The 13,528-nt window shown below is 35.2% G+C and overlaps 1 protein-coding gene across 6 annotated transcripts in view; it reads right to left on the bottom strand.

The window, feature by feature from the left end:
* VEPH1 (ventricular zone expressed PH domain containing 1) overlaps nt 1-13,528 on the bottom strand; it is a 197,225-nt gene that overhangs the window by 47,499 nt on the left and 136,198 nt on the right. For all 6 annotated transcript variants that reach the window (XM_032485610.1, XM_032485602.1, XM_032485619.1 and 3 more), the window contains 2 exons: nt 7,216-7,355; nt 4,327-4,461 (listed from right to left, as the gene is read on the bottom strand). In XM_032485610.1, coding sequence (XP_032341501.1) covers nt 4,327-4,461; nt 7,216-7,355 — 275 coding nt within the window. The remainder of the gene's footprint in view (nt 1-4,326; nt 4,462-7,215; nt 7,356-13,528) is intronic.

Raw genomic sequence — 13,528 nt, 5'->3', positions numbered from 1 at the left:
TCATTCTAAATGCCCAGTAAAAGTTAGATATTATTATTTTGATGATGAATACTATTAATTTGAATAGCTCTATTTTGATTCTCATATTATCTGAAAGTAATGCTGACTTTATCTCCTTTTTTCAAGTATTATTCTACTTATATGCCTTGTATTCTATTTTTTCAACACAATATTATTATTATTTAATGCCTACTATGAGCCAGGCATGCTCTTTACATACTCAAGATTCTTTCTGAACAAGACAGACAAGATCTCTCTTCTCATGGAGCTTACATTCTCATGTTGGTCAATGCTTTTGAACAATACTAAATAATAAAGATTATAGTGGGTATTCTGGTTTTACTCCTGTATTTAATAGAAACATCTTCAGCAGTTCATCCTAAGTGTAATTTTTCTTTTGTTTAAGTCAAATATTTATCATACTATGAAAACATCTTTTTGTTTCTAGTTGTTAACAGCAATCATTCATTTCATTCAGTCAACACATCATTGAGTGCCTATTACATGCAAGGTGATGCTTTGAGTGCTGGGTGTACAATGGCAAGCATATGCTCCTTGGGAAACCACTCTAAACAGGGAGACAGACATTTTATACATTTTTAATATAAAGTGTGTCGTTATTAAAAACAGATGTTGAATTTTATCAAGTACTATTTAAATATCTAGAGATGATTTTTTTTCTTATTTGAACTATTGAACTGATGCATTATACTTATATTAAATTTTCTTGTATTTTTGTAACTTAAAAAAATTACAGCATGATATTATATAAGAATTTTCACATTTCTTCTCTGTGAGATTGATAAATAGTTTGCAAATGATAACTCAAATTTTATACTGAAAATTGTGTTTGATATTTGGAGAGTGTTTTCTAATGTTAGTCTGATCAAATTAGAAAGTTTTATATATATATAAATACATAGATAGATAGATAGATAGATAGATACATACATATAAATTTGAGAAATTATCCTTCAGGCTCAACTTTCCACCTCTACTCTGAACCTCTCTATACATCTAAGATTTGAATTTCTGTTATTTTTGAGAGAGACAGAGACAGAGCCAAGAGAGACAGGGAAATACTGGCTAGGAATCAGAATATCAGCTAACATTTATGGAGAGATCACAAGGGTGGCCGCTATTCTGAAAGCTCTCTATGTATTAACTCATTCAATCCTCAGACAGCTCTATGAGGTAGGTACTAATATTACTGCCATTATCCAGGTAAAGAAACGGGGCACTGAGCCAAAGGCTGGTGAACTGGAAAGCAGCAGAGCCAAACTTTAAATCCAGGTAATCTGTCTTCAGTGCTGACTTGGTTACCTACTCCAGTAGGTGTATGAATCAAGTTTGGTAGGTTATGCTCCCATAACCAACACCAAAACTTTACTCTGTAACAGAAGATTGCTCCTTCCTCACGCAAAGTGCGTGGTGGGTCTGAGTGGCTCTCCAGAGTGGAAGTCCTCTATGTGGTGGTCTGGAGTTTTAGGATGTGTCTATCCTCTGGCAGCTCAATGTCAACATTTGCTTCTACATTCCCCATGGTAATGTAAGAGGGAACATGGAGCATCACACACTAGCTTTTAAAAGCTTCCGCCTGGAGTGACACATGTCCCTTCTCATATATCATTGGCTAAAGCAAGTCACATGGCCAAGACTTACTTCAAGAAGCAGGGAATTGTAATCTTATAAGCCCAGAGTAGACAAAAACCAGATATAGTGGTAACAGCCCTGATGTTCCCATAGTGTATGCTCACGCTCTAGCTCTGCCAGACTAGGTATGCGACCTTTAGCTGGTCCCTATGCTTCCAATCTTAACATCTGGAAAATGACAGTATTTATTTATTTATTCAATTGGTATCCATTATTTATTGAGAGCCTACCATGTGCCAGGCACTGTGTGACCCTTAGAAATATAATGGTAAACATAGTTCAATCCTTGCCCTGAAGCAGTTTGCAATTCAAGAGATAACTTACTGTCGATTTTCAGTTCTAAAATTCCAAGATTCTATTAAAAAGAATTCACAATAACAAACTCTACAGAGCATTATATTCTAGAGACCTAGGCATTTTCTCAGAAGTTTCTTCCTTTTTTGTACACCCAAACCAGTTGGCTGCAGATTTAATTCTATCACAGCAACAGATAACACACATGCCCATCACTTTCAAATCACTAGTGTATGTACATCCTGGCACACATGGTGAAAAGAAAGCAGACTGTGGACCATACTCACAGCTACTTTGAATTGAATGGGCAGAACACTTGATAAAATAAAGATAGTGGAAAATCAATTTGATTGAGAAATATCAGGGCAGATAAACTTTGCCACATAATGTACATTCCAGATATCAAAGTTTTTTCTATTACTTATGAGTAAACCAGATTATAAAAATTTTTAAATTTCTAAAACATTTTGGTCTGCAGTTACTTTTTCCCTAGAGGAATATTTATTAGTAAGAAATGGAAGAGATATGAATAAGTATACTTGTGAGCATGCACAAAACTGGTTTGCCAAGTTTTTTTTCCCCCTAATCTCTTAGGACTTGAAGCAGCCTGCCAAGATTTCTTTTACTAGTTCCCTCAAGTTACAATACAGTTTACAATGAAATATTTATAAGAATTTGAGGCATAGTCTTTAAACATGATGCAACAGTTTAAAATTTGAATGAAATATGCAAATAATTCTATTCTACTTTGCATTGATGCAATTACGGCATTTCCTTTATTCTTCATACTACGTGTCTAATTCTTAAATCAAGGCCAAAAAATAGTGATGCAATAGTTGGATATGGCTTCAGTGTTTTACAGACCATACTAACTGAACTTCTGACTAATCATGCTCATTTCTCATTTTTTTACAACCCTTCAGAACTTAAGAGATATTGAGTTAGTTTCACAATATAATAGTTTTTGATTAATTTGCTACTTGTTTGTTAATATTGAATTTATTTATTATTGGTACATTTGTCCCCCTTCTCACCGGTAAAACAACGACAGAGACCACGATCATATATATACTCTTATTCTCTGGTTTGCTCAGTAAGCATCCAATGCTTATTGTTGGACTTTCTTGAAGGCAAAATAAGAATAACTAGGATTTTTCAGTGTGGGAAGGACTTAGAGAAGCTGGTAATTTACTAAGGAGAGATCAATAATCATTCTCAATTCTCATTATACACATTCTCCCTAAATGATCCAATCTACTGTCATGACATCAAGTGCTACTTTTGACACCGAAATCCGTATCTCCAGCCATGGTCTTCTTCCTGAGGCCCACACTGGCATTTCAACCACTATCACCATCTGGCTATCTATACAAACAACTCACACTCAAATAAGTAAATCAGAATGATTTATCTTCTTCCTCCACATCAGCATCTTTTGTGGTCTCTCTTTTTCAGGATGATGCCATCATCCATTTGACCATATGGTGCACCCGGAGTCAAACTTTGTTCTTCCATTTTCCTTATCAGGCACCAAGTCCTACTGATTCTGCTTCTTTAATGGCTCTTGAATTCATCCTCTTCCTATAACTTCCAACCTTAGTTCAGGCCTGTATTTCCTACCCAACTACAGTAATAGCTTCCTTCGTAGTCTTTCTGTCTTCAGCCAGGCTTCCTCTAATGATATCTCCATGCCAAGGCCTGTGACCTTTCTCATGTGCAGATCTGATCATGTCAGTGGATGTCCACTTCTGGCTTCACTCTGTTGACTGGATGGGTGTACTTCCACACTCCGGTCCTTTCGCAGCTAGATGGCCTGCTCAGGAGGTCTCAGTCATCTGTGTCCTGAAAGTGATGCTGTTGTTTCCACACTCCTAAAATGCTCTTTTTCAAACTATCCCTGCCTACCTTAATGGAGCTCTTTCTCACCCTGACCATGCTCTCTCTCTTCCTGTTCATGTTACCTTCCATTTCATGCTTTGTGGTGACTATAGAGGACAAGGTGATGGGACAAAGTATGGAGGGAAGAAATGAAAAGCACCAAAGAACCTAGAGCCTGATTCCCTGAGGCTTTCCCCCTTTCAATCCTAGAGCTGTCTTCTTTTGTAAAATATTTTCTATTCCATACCATGTGTGCAGTTTTTGTGTGGCTCGGAGTGGGCTGGATTATGTCAGTCTGTGAGCCTCAAAGGGACCTTGTCTACTAATATCACTAGGTCCCGGGTCCATTACAGCATGACATGAAACTCATTACTTAATAAGTGTTTTCTGATAATAATAAAAGAAAGAAGGAAAAATTGAACTGTTCAGGTAAGGCAAATTATTTCAAGCTAATCTTGAATTTGGGTTTAAAAAAACATGCCCAAGGCAAGAAGCATTTACCTTCTGCTGCGGGAATGTGGACTCCATCATGGCTGTTTCAAAGTTGTGAGCACCCTCTGTCTGGGTCTTCTCCCACAGGGCACTGAGGAATTGCACAGAATGACTCTGTATGGACAGGGGCTCAGGCAACAGACTCTGAAGGGGTATTAATGAGAGAAATACTGTTTGATTAACTGCAAAGCACTACTGAGGTTTGGTTTGAACTTTAACATGTTTTAAATCTAAATAAACAATAGAGAAATCTATCTTGAAGATCAAACATATGATACATTTAATGCTTTTTTACTTTTTAACAGAAAATTTAACTTATTAAATAGTATTTTCAAGATAGTTGATACTGATCTCTATAACTATGCCTAATCTTTATAATGGAGTGTTTACCTCAATCATTTCCCAAGCATGTTACTTAATTGGAAAATGGTTAATATAAATATTTATATTTATTTTTCAAAAATCTTGGAATTAAGGTGTAAAATTAAAACTAAAGTACAAATATCAAGTTTATTTATATAGATTAGATCTTGAAGAATAGACATTAAGTAACTAAGTCCATTATGCAACTCTTCAGATATGAATAGTGTGTGAGGGTGGTGAGGAAGACAAAAACTCCTTTAATATTAAAATGGATAATCGGTAAATATTCTTAGAGCCTTAAGATACTCTAGGTTTTGGACAATAAGACTTTAAATGTAAAAAAAGAATCATTTTTCACTGAAGCCAGAGAAAATGAAATTTTCAAAGGAAGATTTAAACTATATATTTACTAATCAATTATGTGTTTAATAGTAATTTACATGTTGTGATGCTATACCTCTGAATACGAGAAGTGTTTCAATTCAAGGGAACAATTTTATAAAAAATATAAAATAAATGACACAAAATAATATAATACATATATATAAATACCATATATACTATCCTTTATGTGTGAGGTATAATAAGTTAATATTGGCTTATAAAATCCCATTTTCAATGTCAGTTGACAGTCCAAACATTGACTTATGAGACTTTCTAGAGGTCTGTGTATACAAAGTTTGTATTTAGCTAGTGAAAACAATTTTTTTCCAGAAAAATCTCATTATTATCCTCAAGATGAGCTGTTTCTTGTTCTAAGTGGGAAAAAGTAGAGGGTCTTATACCTTGAGTAAGTGGTCCACAGATTTTAAAAGGTTAAGAGCCAGTAACTGATCATGAAACCCAAAATGTGGACACATCTGGGAATTTCTTGATTATTATCAGAAACTTATACAGCATATGATTTTTCACTTGAGGAGCAGAACCTGATTTAATTAATCTTCATTTCAAAGAGGACCATTTAGATTGGAATCTGTTAATCTGAGAGCTCCATGAGTGTGTAAATTGACAGAGAAGAGAAACAGTATGGCCAGCACACAAAGGTAGTACTGGGTTTGTAGCTATCAAGTCAATGATTTGATTTTTATTTACCCCAAAGTCAGGCTTCACCCAGATCACACAATATCAAAGGTGTGAAAAAAGAAAGAGAACAGTATAGTAGAAAGAACAAAGAAGAAAAGCAGGCTAAACAGGTTTTTTTTGGTGATTTTGCTTAAAGAGAAAGACAAAGGATTAGACTAAGTCAATTAAATAAGACTAAAGGGGCAAAAGTAAAATCAAGTTTTCTTGGTTTGTTTTCAGAAAACTGACAACTGTTAAGAACAAAGCCAAAGATGAAACCAACTACAAAACCAGTGATGTAAACTATTTGAAAAGTATTAGTAAAGTAGAAGAAAAATAAGATCATTATTTCAAGAAAGAAAAATCAATGCTGTTTTTAATATTCACATATAAGTTGATTCACATCAAAATGTGAGTTATTCTTTATGCGATGTGATTAAGTGTTCTTAAGAAGACCCAATACAGAGAAACATGGTATCCCTAAAGCATGTCTAAGCTGTCTCTTTTCTTAATTACTACAGTTCTACTTTTCAACTATAATAAATGTAGCATTAAAATTCATTTTTTTCTTAATAAGCATGCCTTTTCTTTAGAAAGAAATATAACTATCTGGTTGGTGGTTTTTGTAGGGCTCAACATAGAAATATTTTATTAATAGAAGTAAATACTATCATTTGGCCTAATTTTTAACCATTTTATAAAATTTGCATTCTGTTTTCTCGGCCTCCACCCTCCTTGTTCCTGCTTGCATCCTCCATTCTGCTTTTTAACATAATGTGAAACAGTGAAAAGATCACTCATTCTGCAGTCAGGTGGTCTGAGTTCTGTCCTTCAATTTTACTATCTGGAAAAATGATGTCTAAGATCCTTTCTATTACTAATATTTTATAATCTATATTCAAATTTTATATGCAAGTTTAATGCATTCAAGATAAGTATTTCCAAATAAGAATCTCTTTTGATGTTAAAATCTTTGCATCAAATTCTTTATTGTTAAGTTCAAAGCTCCTCTTTATGTAATTTTACCTATATACATAAATTCTATGGAAAAAAGTAGCATTCCAGTATCTTAACAATGTCAAAAAAAGATATGTCGATAGTAAAATTAATTAGAGATTGGAAGACTGTGGGGGAAATAAAGGCTAGCTCTACATGAGGAAAGCTATTCCCCCAAATAAGATGTTTTTGTTGTTATTGTTGAACAAAAAGTATTTTCCCATTTGTTCTTCTTTTTTAAAGTTAAGGATAGTCAAGATATTAATAGGTTTGTCCTCCTGATTACTAATCCAGGGCCTTTTATAAGGGAATTATCCTAAAACATAGAAAATCCATGTTAAAAATTACTAATGAAATATGAATATACTGCTATTATCTACATAGCAACCATGGTCAAAGAATAATTCAGTAAAAATTGTTATAAACTGATACCCCACTGTCTCATAAGGAGCCACGATGAACGCAGCTCATACACACCTGCTGAAATAGAAACATGATCTGGATCCATGGCTGAGGTTCTTGGCTGATGAGAATAAAACTGGATTTACTGTAGAGGCAGTAATGACCCTTCAGGGAGCAGGTGAAAAACAGCTTTGCTACACAACTTCTAACAGAATCTAGAAACAAATATACATAGCATTAAACATCAGATTCTTCCCAGAGTTACACTTTAGACTTCAACACACAAACACCTTTAGAAATACTTTCTTTAGTTTTCAGTTTGTGAGCCAATAACTTTAAACAACGGTAGAACATAAATGAAACGTAGATTTAAATAAATATGCTTTAAGCAAGTTGCATTGTATAACATTTCAGAATGGAGTTATAATTTATAATATTTTAAAAGTCTAGTGAAAATTCTAAATCAAGCAAAACTAGAATCAAAAATAAAAATAAAATTTTAGTTTCTATGTGTATGGAATAACTAATATTTACTTTTGTACCAATAACTCTTTTAGATTTTTATATAATTATCATTTAATCCTCATAATTGTCGATTATTATCTCTTTTCATTTAAGAGGTTAAAAGGTCAGAGAGGTAAATGACTTAATCAAGTAAGATATAGAGCCAGGAGTTAGATCTAAGTTCATTAAAATCTAAGACCCGTGTTTTGTTCATAAAGTGATACGACCTTCGGCAGAGTCATATTGTTTAATGGTCTTGAACCTCCCCAGCTGAGCTATCTATAGCTTCTGTAGGGAAAGGATGTATAACCCAAAATAAATTGCCAGTATCTTTAATAAGACAACAAAAGTTGTTCAGCCTTAGAAATATAACCTAAGACATTAATTTCTATGCAATGACTATATAGTCAACATAATTCTCTAATCTGCACGTAAGACGAATCTTTTCATAAACCTAAAGAGCCATGGCAAATCAATAAAGAGGAGCTCTTTATAGATGTGTATAAATTGGGAATAATTGGTCTTTTTTATCCTCACATGTGGTAGAAGGAATTAGAAGAAAATTATAAACTCAGAGGGAATAATCAAAATAACCAAACTTAGAGTTCTTAGAGGTGGAGAAAGCTGTAGAATCAGGTGAAGGAGGACTGTGGTAGTAACTTTAATGTCCTGTGATTCTTTGCTAACAGTTGATAACTGTGACCACTTTTCTAAATATATTGGATCTGAGAAACACATCATTCTTGGGATAATTCATGCCATTATATACTTTTTATTTAGAGATAAGCACCTTTTTAAAATAAAAATACAGTATGACTTTGGTTTTTTGTTTTGTTTTGTTTTTTTGTTTTTTGTTTTTAAGCTGGTAGAAATATCAGAGTTGGCTTTATTTTTTTGGAAAAAAAGGAATATGTTAGCTCTTGTTTTGAATTTTTTACCAAATTTACACTTTGGAAATTCTCTCCCAGCTAAGTAAGGGTCAAATAAATGTATATGGCTTATTTTCCAGGTTTTTCAACTGAATCATTCTTTTCCATATCCACACTGCACTTTTAGAATGATTTATAAAACTCAAACAGGAATATCTTTGCAGAAATTGCTAGATTGAAAGTATATGCATGTTGAACATAATATAAATAAATGAGCAACAAATTCAGAGAAGGCATTTGAAGAACTTAGTAGGAAGGGATCTAATTTTCATTGACTACTTACTTTGTACCAAGGTGTAACAATAACAAATTACTCTTATGAAGTAGGTCTTGTTATCCTCATTTTATGAAGAAGGAAATCTAAAGATCAAACTTTTAGGAAGCAGTTGAGCTGCAATTTGAGCCCAGATTCCAGAGTCTATTCTCTTTCCAGTACATCATCAAAAGGCTCAGACAAAATAGAGGTACTAGAAGTATCTCAAAAAGAAAGTATGGTTCAACAGAAAAATCATTGGCCCAGGAGTCAGACAATCAGGGTCTTACTGGATAGGCTCTTGTTATCTTTTCTCCCTGTCCTCTGGCTTCTTATCTGTAAAATGAGGGTGGGCCAAAAGCTAATCTAGAATGTACTTTAAAATTTTTTACATTTCTATTTGCTTATTATCTTTTTCTTTCTCCTAGATTGTAAGCTCTATGAGGGTAAGAATTTTTTTATTGTGGTACAGTTCAGTAGTATTCAAGTTCATTCACACTGCTGTACAATCATCACCACCATCCACTTCCAGAACATTTCATCTTCCCCAACTGAAACTCTATACCCATAGAACTAAAACTCTCCATTTCCCTCTCCTCCCAACTCCTGGGAACCACTATTCTGTTTTCTGATTCTATGAATCTGACTACATTAAGTGCTTCATGTAATTGGAATCATACAATTTTTATCATTTTGTGTCTGGCTTATTTCACTATATCAGAATTTCATTCCTCTTTAAGGTTGAATATTCTCCATTGTACGCATATACCGCATTTTGTTTATCAATTCATCATTCATCTGTCAATGGACATTTGGGCTGTTTCCACCTTTTGGCTATTGTGAATAATGTTGCTATAAACATGGGTGTACAAATATCTCTTTTAGACTCTGATTTCAATTCTTTTGGATATGTCTCCAGAAGTGAGATTGTCGGTTCACAAAGTAATTCTGTGCTTAACTTTTTAAGGAACTGCCATACTAGAATTTAGTTTTTAGCTCTGAAATTCTATGATTCAATGAAGGACTGTAGAGGGTCATGAAGAAATGTGTCTATGATGACTGCCCAAAGCAGGGCTGGACATTTGCCCAAGGCTGCCAGGACTTGCTCCTAGCAGTTAGTATAGGACACGGCAGCAGGGCCTATTAGAGTAGATTTCCCTCTCCTGTTTGACACTAGCTAGACTAGACTTCAGAAGCACTGAAGCTATTTCTTCTATATCCCTTTTGATTCTCCTTTGGATGTATCTCAAAGACATGGAATTCAAAATACCGACCCTGAATAAATGAATAATACTGTCTTTTAACTGTATAAATTGCCTAAATTGGACAGAAATAAAGTAGGAAGAAATAAAACTGGTAATTGTCTGACTAGAACACTTTCAAAGTACTTTAAAAGTTATGTTTTTGAAATCAAACATAAATTACAATTTTGGGGAAAAAATGTAGAACGAACTCAGCACTTAAAAATATTCTTGTTTTTGCCTGAAAAAAAAAAATGGAAGAAGACATCACAAGCCAGTGTGGACCACTTCTCAAACTTTAATTCCATATGATTTGTAAAATAGATTTTTATCTTAGACTGAAACTATACTGTGTCACTCTCCAATTGAAATTCAAAAATTTTGAACAGAATAACAATTATTTCATAACTCTGATGTAGGAAATAGAAGGAAAGATATTCCATGGTAAAAAAAAAAAAAGATTCTCAAAAGTGAAGATGAATATCTGAAATGACTATTTGAGATAATATTGAATTATTTCTCAATATCCAAAGACATTCCTTTAAACATCTTGTTATTTCCAGGGCTTGGTTCTGTACTAGGTACTCAGAAATGTGAGTTGTTGAACTCATGTGTGCTAAGAACTAAACTACCAAATTTCCCATTTGATGAAGAATCTAGGGCAGGAAGGTAATGGGAAAGAGAACTTTGTCTCATGTTTACTAAGATCTACTTATGACATCATTGGTTGAGAAATACATGGTCCTTTCTCAGCAGCTGGTTGGCTACTGGCCATTATCACATGCACATGGGTGCAACATCCCCACCCAGAGCAAAAGTACTATGTCTGTCTTCCAGTTTGTGGCAAAAATTCCAGTCAGTTATCAAACCAGCATGACAGATGCTTTTGTTTTGAATCATCAGAATGAAATAAAGTTCTTTTGTGCATGACTGTCTTAATAATGCAAATAAAATTCAGATAAGGGAAGGGAAATTTGGTAACTGTATATTCAGAAATATATAAACCATAGATATAACTGTATATTCAGAAATATACAAACCATAGTCTTATTTTGGAAAAAAAGTCAAAATTATGGATTAGTACATAAACACATATATTTATATAAATGCATGGGAGAAAGATCTGGCAAACTATATATCAACCATTGACAATAATTACTTCTGGTTGAGAAGTGGGATTAGGGGAGGGGAGCATGCACATTTTATTCCACATACTTCTGTATTATTTTAATTCTTTCCTTATGGGTTTATGTTCATGTATTAGCTATATAATTTAGAAAGAAAACAGTCATATACAATGAAAAAGTTGATATTGGTTAAAGCAGGTAATTTAAATGATGTCTCACTAAATTACCAAGCAATGAGGCTAATATTTCTAGTTTTAAATGTATTTTTCTCTTAAGCTTTGCCCCAACACACTAGAGCCTCCACCTACCTGGCAGGGTGGCCATGAAGTGGTGGTGGGGTAGACATTAGACTGTTAGAGGAATACAAAGAGAAAGACTAAGGTAAGAAGGAATCCATCTTTTAACTGCTGAAATTGTATGATACAGCACAGCAACAGCCTTGCAAGCAAAGCTTTTGTCTTGAGGAAGGATTTTATACATTTCTTTATCTTCCTTTAATCTATCAACCCCTGAGCATGGAGAACTTCCATTACAGACCTGTGATGTGGAGAGGATGGCAGCTAGATCAGTTTTATGGTTGGAAGGGAGAATATAATATAGAAGAAGTAAAAGAAGACTTTTAAGTTCTAGCAGGGGAGATTATGAAGAGAAGACATCAGAAATGGGTTCTGCCTTCCCTATGTTTGGACTTCAGTTTGGGGAAGGGGCGTATATTAAATTAAGTATGGTAACATGGAGGGCAATGGTGACCTTTAGGAAGGTGATCCACTCCCAGGTGGCTCTCTGCACCAGTCCAGGGAAGCCAACTTAGTTAAAAGCATAGGTTGGAGGCAGGCAGAGAAGGTCTGAGATTCAGCTCTCATGGACCACCCCTGCCTCTATAATGGAGTGGATATGAGAAAGAAGAGGTTGAGGTTCTTGCTGGACAGCTTTTCAGAGAAATCACTGTAGTGAGGAGGAGTTCTGCCCAGTGTAGTGCAGAAAGCACTGTCCCAACCAGGCCTCGGAGCGGGCCACAGCATCAGTGGGTGCTGAGGTGCAGTCAGACTGCCAGGTAGAGCTATGGGCCTGCCCATGCACATAGTGCCTGGAAGATAAGTAACATCATCCTAGACTTTAGCTGAGAGGGTAATCAGCAAGCAAAGGACCTTATCCTTTACACAGGAAGACACTCCCATCCTCTAGGCACAAAGCTGTTCCACCATCACAAGGAAACAGGACCCACTTCCTCATGCTTCCAGAAGCCACCTTAGGGAGATAAGGATGGGGGGTGTAAGAGAAAGAATATTTATAACCAAATGAGAGGTTGTTTCCTAAATGTACAACTCAAGTGATCGGATGAGATGAAATTTAAACAAAGACTCAGTTAATTTCCCCCTTACTGACCAATGGTTAGTTGTCCATGAAAAGCTCTAGACAAATGATGGTGGATTTCCTCTACAAAGCTGAGTTGTAATGTGAAATGCTGCAATCTTACAATAAGTGAAAGTAGTGATAGAGAATAAAATTACACTGAACAAGAAGATCGGGTGGAGACAGAAATCTTGTCCTAACAGAAAGTAGAGAGTTTTATTAAGAGTCAAGCAGCAAAGGGTAGAGGGTGGGGAGTCAGCTGAGGAAGGGTACTGGGACACTTTGCACGTGAGGGCTGAAATCTAATCACATGCAGTGATCTGTAGTGTCTCTTTGTGTATATATACTTGCAAATTTCTTATGTGAAAACAGTTGAGAAATTGTATCGGCTTGCTGTTTTATGTTGCTCCTAAAGAACAGGGTAAGACTTGTCCATTAACTTTCACGTGATGGAGATTCTTGGATGCTCTTATAACCAATGTTTCTGCCCTGAGACAGGGACTGAAAAGCCCCTCCCCTTAGAAGCCATTCTCTGGCCAATTGCTCTGACCCCTCATCTAAAATCCAGTTCTGCTCCGCGATGGTGGTTAAAAGCCCAGACTCGAAGCTAGACTCTCCTCCTTACTAGCTTTATGTCCTTGGGCAAGCTACATAACCTCTCTGTGGCTTACTTGTGAACAATAATAATAGCACCTATATCTAAGAGTTGTTTAGAGTGATCAACCATCTCTGTTTGCCTGGGACTGAGGTGGCTCCTCAGACTTAAAACTTTTGGTGCTAAAACTGGGAAAGACTTGCACAAACCAAGAGTTGGTCACCTTGGTTAACACGAGCACAAAAGAAATGAATTCATGCGAGGTTTTCAGACAGAAGTGTGCTTTACACAGAGCAAGTACTTACTTAGTAATGTGTCTTACCATTTTCATGATCACAATTACAACTATGACTATATGGAGAAAGAAATTGACCCTCAGCTAGGTG

The sequence above is a fragment of the Camelus ferus genome, chromosome 1 (assembly GCF_009834535.1).
Source record: "Camelus ferus isolate YT-003-E chromosome 1, BCGSAC_Cfer_1.0, whole genome shotgun sequence".
In the NCBI taxonomy this organism is placed as follows: Eukaryota; Metazoa; Chordata; class Mammalia; order Artiodactyla; family Camelidae; genus Camelus; species Camelus ferus.
The sequence above is the reverse complement of the archived record's forward strand: the minus strand, read 5'-3'. Positions and strand labels throughout refer to the sequence as shown.